Source organism: Rhamphochromis longiceps, linkage group LG23 (assembly GCF_057381845.1).
Source record: "Rhamphochromis longiceps isolate RC_006_pf linkage group LG23, R_longiceps_female_GT1.1, whole genome shotgun sequence".
Classification (NCBI taxonomy): Eukaryota; Metazoa; Chordata; class Actinopteri; order Cichliformes; family Cichlidae; genus Rhamphochromis; species Rhamphochromis longiceps.
Window position 1 is genome coordinate 45,859,562 of NC_140578.1, and position 10,287 is coordinate 45,869,848.

Sequence of the window (10,287 nt, forward strand, 5' to 3'; positions counted from 1 at the left end):
TCATTGACTGCATAATGATAAGCAGCAAACCTTGTTTATACCAAATGCTAACACTCAGAAAAAACAAAAGGATAAAATGTGAAAATGGCCTACCTGTACACCTTGAGGCCTGAAGTATCAGGTTTCAATGATGCCTTAAACGGTTCTCTGTCTTTCTGTTTCTTTATCAGTTATACATTTTATTGTGTGATGCTGAATCTGAGTAAATAAGTCACAAAAAGAGTCCCATCAGTCAGACTCTGCCCAAACTTTGCCTGTGCCACAAGCCTTTAATTTTGACCTTCCTTTATAAACATTTACATTTGATTTAATAAAGGCTTTCTAAAACCACAAAATTAACAGATAGAAAGTATGAAATTGTTTGAAATGTGTCTATGAGGAAGCAATATGTTCATAAAAAATGTGAATTTGAACATGTGCTATCTCAAGTATATCATAAAATAGTTTGAAATGTTTAATCACTGTAGGGTCTGTGATTTGGTGCTATATAAATAAAATGTCATTCAATTTAATGCTGTTTTAAATAAACAGTAGAAATTCCTGATTATGTGTGTGTTGCTTGTTGAAGCACTTTGAGTTTGTTGAAGACCATCTCTGAAGATGTCCTTTGGATCAGTTACTATCCTTACATGACATTATCGTGTATAATGTGTGTTTTAACAGTTCTGAGAACATGATTGTGATTGGCAGTCAAAACTACTGTAACAACATTTGTTGATAAGTTAACATTTGCACGTTTTCACTTTTTGATCATCTGGAGATCATTTAACTAAAATAAAAATGTGCAATCTGACAAACCAGGCTCTTGATTTGTCTCTTAAATTTTTGTGTTCAGTACTGGCATAATCATAAACTGATGGTGAGACTAATCAAATAGTTATTGTGGTATTAAAATGTAGCACGGGCTACTCAAGTGAAATATCTTCAGATTTTACTTAAACACAATTCTTACATCATTGTTATGTGGATAAATGCTATGGTATTTCACTAATAGCCATGTTACTGTAATACCTCTACTAGAAGCAGAAGAATCAAATACTCACGTTGGCATTTTACAATAAATGCCAGCTATAGTACACAGAACTGAAGAGTCTAAGGCTACGTCCACACGTACCCGGGTATTTTTGAAAACGCAGATTTTTCTATGCGTTTGCGCCTTTCGTCCACACGTAAACGGCGTTTTCGGTCACTGAAAACTGAGATTTTTAAAAACTCCTGCCAGGGTGGATATTTTCAAAAACTCAGTTTTTGCGTTTACGTGTGGACGAGGAAAACGGAGTAAACGCAGCGTCAAAGGTGTGCGCCTCTTCTGACGTCACACTGTGCGCCACGTTATTGTTTCGGTGAAATTAATTTCTACAATGGCGGACGTAGACAAAATACTGTTACAGAGGAGGCTACCCCCCTCTGTCCCCTTCTGGCTGCCTCTGCCTCAATTTTATCCCACAACTTAGACATTCACATTATTCACACTCTCATTACACATACATATAGGATCTTGGGGGTGGGCACGATACACGGAATCCAAATTACCATCAGGGTGTACACCCCACCCCTCGCGTGGTTGCCCACCTCTCAATTTTAAATACACGTAGACATTGAGGGCTAGCAGGAGGGACCATGCGCTTACCTGCTGCTCTCTGGCAGGTAGCTCCATGCCCTCCTGGGTTTTAAATGCACCTTAGAACACACATGCATCAACACTACAATGAGCAGGTGGAGGGAGGTTTGGAGTCTTCTCTCACCCCCATTCTCTGCGACCTGCTGGAGCGGGGGGGCTAGGAGGAGGAGTTGGCCGTCCGACTGCGGTCTGGAGTGTGGGGCCTCCCTGCTGCTGCGGAGTCGGGGCGGTCTGCCTCCCCCCACCGCAGGGAAAAGGGTAACACCACCTGGGTCCGGGTGCAGTTCCCCCCTCCAGGGGCGGGGGTACCTAGACCCGGTTTGTAGAGTACGCTTGGGGAGTGTGATCGTGTGTACAACGTCTCTTTATGTCTGTCTCCACGTTGGTTGAGTGTGGAGTAAGTGCATATGAGAGCATGAGGGTGGGAATGGATGTTTGTATCTGTGTGTGCCTGTATGTCTGTGTCTATATGTCAGGTTGGGTGTCAGGCGCCACCTCTCTGGGGACATCTCAGGCCCTCCAAGGTTTGGAGGCCTATCTCCCCCTACCACCACTTCCCCTGCCAGTGGCGGACCCCCTCAGACATCGGTGCGTTGGTGGTTCTTTGTGTCCGGGGATGGGCGTCCAGGTACACACCGGCTCACTCCTTGGCGGCCGCTTATCGGGGCCTGGAGCCTGGGGCTCGCTCGGGCCCCTTTGGAGGTGGGGTGCCCCCGGCCTCTCGGCCTGGGGCTCGGTCACTCAGGCGCAGCTGGCTGCCGGCGGAGCTCACGGGCGCGTCACTGCAACTCCCCCTGGCTTCTGCTCCGCGGCTGCTGAGTGAGCCCTCATCTGGGACTCTCCTCAGCTCTTTCTGGGACAGTGGCGCAGCTGCCCCTCTGTTGGTCTTCCTTGGTCTCTTGTGTTCTGGGGGCCTCTGGATGTCTGGAGTTTTGATCTCCTCCACACCTGCTTCACGCCCTGGAGGACGGGGCTGTGGCCCCCCCACACCCTCTAGCAGATCATTACATGAAGGAACCTTTTAAAAAAACAAAAAACAAGCGCGTCCATGCTCACAGGTGTACACACGGGTGATCACACCCACAAACTACACCCTTTTTGGCTCCTACCTCAAAGCACACTGTGTTCTGTTGATCTTATGTGCTGCACAATAATGTTTAATATTTAGTATTTACTGTCATATTCCCATATATCATTGTGATGTTGTTTATTCTATTACTCTTGTTCTCTTCTGCTTGCTTTCTTTTTTCTTTCTCAGCAGGTGATCCAGGTGATTGATATATGCATTTTTTTTCTCTGCCCGTTCTGTTGGTTTTTGTTTTTTGCCCTTCTCCCCCGTCCCTCTTCTCAGCTCTTTCTCTTTCCCTCTTTCTTTCTCCCCTTCTTTCCCCCAGTCAAGTCTGTCCCGTATTCAGCAAGTGAAAATAAAATAAACAATAAAAGGTGAATCAAATGGACCATTACGGCAAGGCTGGGATGGTCAATTTGGTAAAGTAAATCCGTTGGGCATCTTTCTTTGCCTTTAGACAACAATTCTGATGCAAAAGAGCCAAACGGGACAGGCAAAAAAGAAAAAAAAGAGTCATTGTAGGTGTGGTTTGGCTCATGCTGCCTGTTGAAGAAGCTGCAGCACAGTCTTTGCCTTTCACTTCTTGCTCCACTTCTGTTGGCTACACAACACTGTTTAGACTGAACATCGACAGAAGCAATTACAACCCAAGCATGGCTGGCAAGTTCGATTCTGGCAGGACAAACGATGATGAGATGAGGATAGTGATGGTGGGGAAGACTGGAACTGGAAAGAGTGCTACTGGAAACACTATTCTGGGCCGTGAGTGCTTTGAATCCAAGTTCAGTCCCATATCTGTGACTGTAGAATCTTTCAAAGGAAAAGCTGCAGTGGATGGACATCGCGTTGCTGTCATTGACACCCCGGGCCTGTTTGATACCAGGGTTGATGAAGAGAAAACTCAGAAAAATACACTCAACAAAAATATAAACGCAACACTTTTGTTTTTGCTCCCATTCCCCATGGGATGGACGTAGAGACCTAAAATTCATTCCAGATACACAATATAACCATCCCTCCCAAACAGTGGTCACAAATCAGTCCAAATGTGTGGTAGTGGGCACATCTGCTATATTGAGATAATCCATCCCACCTCACAGGTGTGCCACATCAGGATGCTGATCTGACATCATGAGTAGTGCACAGGTGTACCTCAGACTGCCCACAACAAAAGGCCACCCTGGAATGTGCAGTTTTTTGCGCTATTGGGGGTCTGGGGACCCAGAACCGGTCAGTATCTGGTGTGACCACCATTTGCCTCATGCAGTGCAACACATCGTCGCATGGAGTCTATCAGATTGTCAATTGTGGCCTGTGGAATGTTGGTCCACTCCACTTCAATGGCTGTGCGAGGTTGTTGGATATTCGTGGGAACTGGTACACGCTGTCGTATATGCCGGTCAAGCACATCCCGAACATGCTCAATGGGTGACATGTCCGGTGAGTATGCTGGCCATGCAAGAACTGGGACATTCTCAGCTGCCATCTGCCCTGAACAATGTGAACCATGATTCATCCGTGAAGCGCACACCTCTCCAACGTGCCAGACGCCATCGAATGTGAGCATTTGCCCACACAAGTCTGTTACGGCGACGAGCTGGAGTCAGGTCAAGACCCCGATGAGGACGACGGGCATGCAGTTGAGCGTCCCTGAGACGGTTTCTGACAGTTTGTGCAGAAATTGTTTGGTTGTGCAAACCAATTGTTCCAGCAGCTGTCTGGGTGGCTGGTCTCAGACGATCTTGGAGGTGAACCTGCTGGATGTGGAGGTCCTGGGCTGGTGTGGTTACACGAGGTCTGCGGTTGTGAGGCCGGTTGGATGTGCTGCCATATTCTCTGAAACGCCTGTGGAGACGGCTTATGGTTGAGAAATGAACATTCAATGCACGGGCGACAGATCTGGTTGACATTCCTGCTGTCAGCATGCCAATTGCACGCTCCCTCATTGCTTGTGGCATCTGTGGCATTTTGCTGTGAGACAAAACTGCACATTCCAGGGTGGCCTTTTGTTGTGGGCAGTCTGAGGTACACCTGTGCACTACTCATGATGTCAGATCAGCATCCTGATGTGGCACACCTGTGAGGTGGGATGGATTATCTCAATATAGCAGATGTGCCCACTACCACACATTTGGACTGATTTGTGACCACTGTTTGGGAGGGATGGTTATATTGTGTATCTGGAATGAATTTTAGGTCTCTACGTCCATCCCATGGGGAATGGGAGCAGTAACAAAGGTGTTGCGTTTATATTTTTGTTCAGTGTAATTTTGTAGTATATTAATATAGAAGGTCTAGTTACATGTGCATAAAAATAGATAGTAGAACTGTCTACTTTTTACTTTCGTACTTTGAGGACATTTCAGAGCCTGTAATTATTCACTTTTGCTCGAGTAAAGAACTTGAATCAGTACTTCAACGTTCAGCATTGGGGCCGGTTAATACTTGGATGGGAAACCTCCTGGAAATACCAGGTGCTGTAAGCTTTTTCACTTCGACACACAAACTGCAGAGGGCGCTGCTGATATCTATTGTAGCTGGAGACACAGTTCAGTAAGACATGGTCAGACTGTATCAGTCCTTACTACAAACCAGGAAGGCAACAAATATTTTTTTCACAGTACTGTAAAACAACACAGAGTTACACACATTGTGTGGTATCATCGTAATAGTTACTAATTGTGTTGAGCAGGTGTTCATTTTCAAATTAATGTCAGCAGATTTTTGCTAATTTACTGTATAGAGTAGGTAATAGATAGCCATGCAGTGATACAAGCAATCCAAAACTACATGAAACACATGACATTAGACATAATAGGCCTTCCTCATTGGAGACGTGTTGACTTCTTAGTCACATGATTAGCAACAATGATCATGCTGATCTGTGTGTGCCTGTGAGCTGTTGGCAAAACTTATTGTTGCTGCTGTTTCCTTTTTACTCTCTTTTTTCTAAGTTAATCAGAAAAAAGTTTTTAGCCATAATTTTCTTTATTACTCCATTTACATAAATTCTTTTTATTTATTTATTTTTTTGTATTTTCCAGAATTATATATTTTTTTTAATTATAAGGTTAACCAGCAACACTGAGAAAGCAAGAACAACACTCAGTTGAATTATGACAGTGACTCACAAACTTATTTTAAAGGCGACAACTAGGTTAAAAAAGAAGGACCAGTTCTAGAGGTCATGGCACAAAGTCCACAAATCTAAGTTTATTGTCAGGCTGCGAGTCACACATGTGAAGGAAAAAGGCAACGCAAACAACTCAGTCAAGGGGAAGTTAAAAGTTGGAGCAAAGATGGATTCGTTCACCAAGAAAGTGAAGAAAAGTAAATCTCACAAACAAACAAAAAAAACCCATCACTGCCAACAAGATAAGTTACAAAGAGCTCCCACGATCAGTTTCTTAACTGCCTATCTATTGGAGCCTATGTGTTTAACCACTGTTACAGAGTGAGAGGGTACATCCTGCTCATGCTGAAAGTCGGTCACCAAAAATAATAATATGCTCTCACATCCACACATACACCAATTATTTCACATAAAATATAAATGTGTTTGTAAAAATGTTAAACATATACAGATATCTCTAACTATAATATTGCCATGACTGAATACTGAATGTCCCAAAAGCCCACAGTAAGACTCTACTTCAACTAATAAATCACTAAGATAACATAAGAAGGAAATTCAATATGTCCACAGGATCCGCTGTGTGAAAACAGCGAGCTGTAAATGAAAAGAAAAAGCTTCAAAACTTCAGAAAGAAGTTTGACATATTTTACAGGAACCTCACATATAATCCCCAAAATATTATGACTTTTGAACTTGTTGCTATCTGTGACATCATGCTAGGAAGTCTTGATATGCAGGGAAACTCAAAAAAAAGTATGATACAGAGGGGCAGTCACACTTTACTATATGAAGAGATCAAGACTAAGCTTACAGTCAATTAATGCATGAATCAGTGGTTTGGAACTGGTTTGGGGAAAGTTTAACATTTTCCCCAAACCAGTTCCTAATTTTTTAACTCCTCCAACCACTGCATGGCCAACATTAAGTACGGTTTCAGCAGGTACTATCAGAAAAAATAATGGATTAAACTCCTCAGCTTCATCTCTGGCTTCATTTTCATATCCGGCCTGAATCTTGCGTCTTTCTTCCTCCAGTTCTCTCTCACACTTCATCTTTAACTTCTTCATCTCCCATTCTCTCTCATCCATCTCTCTCTTTCTCTCCTCATTCATCTCCTCTCTCTCCCTCTTCCTCTCCTCCTGTCTCTCCTTCCTCTCCCTCTCTCTCTCAGCCTGGAGTTGTCTTTTGTATTTCTGCATCTCTTTCTCATATCTTTCCCGTATTTCTCTCTCCATTTTCACTTTTTCTTTCTGTATTTCTTCTTCTTTCTCTTTCAGGATGCGTTGTTTGTCCTCTTCAATCGCCCTCTTAGCCTTTTGGAACATCTCGTTGGTGTAGTGGCTTCCTCTGTTCTTCTGGACTACCTCTCTGATCTTCTGGATCAGCTCAGTAACCTGAGAGTGCTCCTTCAATTTATTGTTGAAGACGTGGTACTGACCGTTACATCTGGCCACGAGTTCCTGAAGGTCTGAGCTTCCTTCTAAGAACTCTTCAATAGTGGTGCCTTCAAGTTGGTCCCCATGGGTAAAGAGAACCATGCTGTATTTGTCTGCTGCGTGGCCAAAGATTTTTTGAATCCTTTGCACCGTCTGTTTTTCCTCTTCAGTGAATCTGCCCAGTCTGATGACCACCAAGAAGATATGGGGTCCTGGAGAAGCATAGGAGATGCACTGGCATATACACTCAACAGAAATATAAACGCAACACTTTTGTTTTTGCTCCCATTCCCCATGGGATGGACGTAGAGACCTAAAATTCATTCCAGATACACAATATAACCATCCCTCCCAAACAGTGGTCACAAATCAGTCCAAATGTGTGGTAGTGGGCACATCTGCTATATTGAGATAATCCATCCCACTTCACAGGTGTGCCACATCAGGATGCTGATCTGACATCATGAGTAGTGCACAGGTGTACCTCAGACTGCCCACAACAAAAGGCCACCCTGGAATGTGCAGTTTTTTGCGCTATTGGGGGTCTGGGGACCCAGAACCGGTCAGTATCTGGTGTGACCACCATTTGCCTCATGCAGTGCAACACATCGTCGCATGGAGTCTATCAGATTGTCAATTGTGGCCTGTGGAATGTTGGTCCACTCCACTTCAATGGCTGTGCGAGGTTGTTGGATATTCGTGGGAACTGGTACACGCTGTCGTATACGCCGGTCAAGCACATCCCGAACATGCTCAATGGGTGACATGTCCGGTGAGTATGCTGGCCATGCAAGAACTGGGACATTCTCAGCTGCCATCTGCCCTGAACAATGTGAACCATGATTCATCCGTGAAGCGCACACCTCTCCAACGTGCCAGACGCCATCGAATGTGAGCATTTGCCCACACAAGTCTGTTACGGCGACGAGCTGGAGTCAGGTCAAGACCCCGATGAGGACGACGGGCATGCAGTTGAGCGTCCCTGAGACGGTTTCTGACAGTTTGTGCAGAAATTGTTTGGTTGTGCAAACCAATTGTTCCAGCAGCTGTCTGGGTGGCTGGTCTCAGACGATCTTGGAGGTGAACCTGCTGGATGTGGAGGTCCTGGGCTGGTGTGGTTACACGAGGTCTGCGGTTGTGAGGCCGGTTGGATGTGCTGCCATATTCTCTGAAACGCCCGTGGAGACGGCTTATGGTTGAGAAATGAACATTCAATGCACGGGCGACAGATCTGGTTGACATTCCTGCTGTCAGCATGCCAATTGCACGCTCCCTCATTGCTTGTGGCATCTGTGGCATTTTGCTGTGAGACAAAACTGCACATTCCAGGGTGGCCTTTTGTTGTGGGCAGTCTGAGGTACACCTGTGCACTACTCATGGTGTCAGATCAGCATCCTGATGTGGCACACCTGTGAGGTGGGATGGATTATCTCAATATAGCAGATGTGCCCACTACCACACATTTGGACTGATTTGTGACCACTGTTTGGGAGGGATGGTTATATTGTGTATCTGGAATGAATTTTAGGTCTCTACGTCCATCCCATGGGGAATGGGAGCAGTAACAAAGGTGTTGCGTTTATATTTTTGTTGAGTGTAATATCAGTACATGAGAATACAAATGTTAAATGCTGTTACTCTTTGTGGATTAAACTCAACAAGATGTAACCTGATGTTTCACAGCTATCTTGGCTGAGTTCCATTCCCTACACTAAAGGTATACTGTAAACTGTTTAAAGTTGGTATAATGACTGAGTTCAGTGAATGACTCTAAGCATCATCATTTTAAATGTAAATGAATTAATAATTAGAATAATTAAAATAACGTGTAAGCACAGGCGCATTAGCATTAAACCTTGTGAACTGACTGTGCGTGTACGACTCATTTCCTATTTAAATAGCATCTCCTACAGTCCACAGATATAACCTCTCTTCTTTCTCCCCTGTCCTGTCTTTTCTTACATCTTTCTGGGTGAAGTTAGCTCTTTTTCTTTTCTCTCCCTTTGACCCCTTTGACATACAGCAGCTGGACCTTTAGCTAGTGTTGTGGATAGGCGTAGCTTTGGGTCACGTGGTGTCGGTGATTGCTATATCACCTGTTCACGTCCTGAGGGAATTTTTGTGAATGAGTAGGTGATGGGGGAAGTCGACTTTTGCTGACCGCTCAAGCTTAGAATGTTTTTGATCACTGTTTTTCTACGGATTTTAAGGATTTGATAACAAATAAAGGAGTTTTAACCTGGAACTTTGACTTACGTTTTAAACAGCGGGCGCGTCAACATTATTCCCCTATCCGGTTGTTCAGTCTGACGTCACTAGCAGTGTCTGGGTCTAAACTCCGCTGCAGGTCCATATATCAAACGATCACTATGGCATTACTGAGAGTTGAAAAACTGTCTAAAGTCTTTCATCCTTAATAAAATGATCAGCGTTCTGCTCTACCAGGTGTAACAATTGAGTTTAACATCCAGGCATCCATGAAAACGGAATTTATGACATTTAACGGAGTTAGAAGTTAGCAGGGAGTTAGCTCGCTAGCTTCTATCTAAATACAATATAGCATGTCCTGACTGCGGGGTTTTGGAAACAAATTAAAACGTACAGCTCTGTTATCACTTCCAGCATAAATGAAGACAGAAAACTAAACAGCAGTGACGTTTGTAGGGTTACTGAAGTTGGGCTAGCTGCTATATAATGATGTGCTACGTGACCGCTAGCGACACAGCTATGTTAGCATAATATAAACAAGCTAACTTTTTTCCACTCGATAAAAGTTAACGTGAGTGTTCTCGGTGGTCAGGAACAAATGTAATCGCATGGCAGGATGCTGTAAAAGGACCAAACTTCAGCCAGGAGAACAACTGCGATAATCCATCCACAATACGAGGTCAGTCATTCATATACTGCTGCATGGGCTGGGCTGTAGTTACATCCTAAGGTTTTAAAAACTGAGCTTAAATAAATGATTAGCGGTAATAAAAGCCGAGGGAGGTCAACAGTGATCACTGACTGTTTTAGGAGCTTT

At 44.1% G+C, this 10,287-nt stretch overlaps 1 protein-coding gene across 1 annotated transcript; it reads right to left on the minus strand.

Moving 5' to 3' along the window:
- Positions 1 to 5,105: 5,105 nt before the first annotated feature.
- LOC146642903 (uncharacterized) lies at positions 5,106 to 7,636 on the minus strand. Its single transcript, XM_085399329.1, has 2 exons — positions 6,704 to 7,636; positions 5,106 to 5,227 (listed from the first exon to the last, which is right to left on the minus strand). The coding sequence occupies exons 1-2, from the start codon at positions 7,584 to 7,586 to the stop codon at positions 5,106 to 5,108; spliced, it is 1,005 nt and encodes a 334-aa protein (XP_085255455.1). The 5' UTR covers positions 7,587 to 7,636.
- Between the last annotated feature and the right edge of the window lie 2,651 nt (positions 7,637 to 10,287).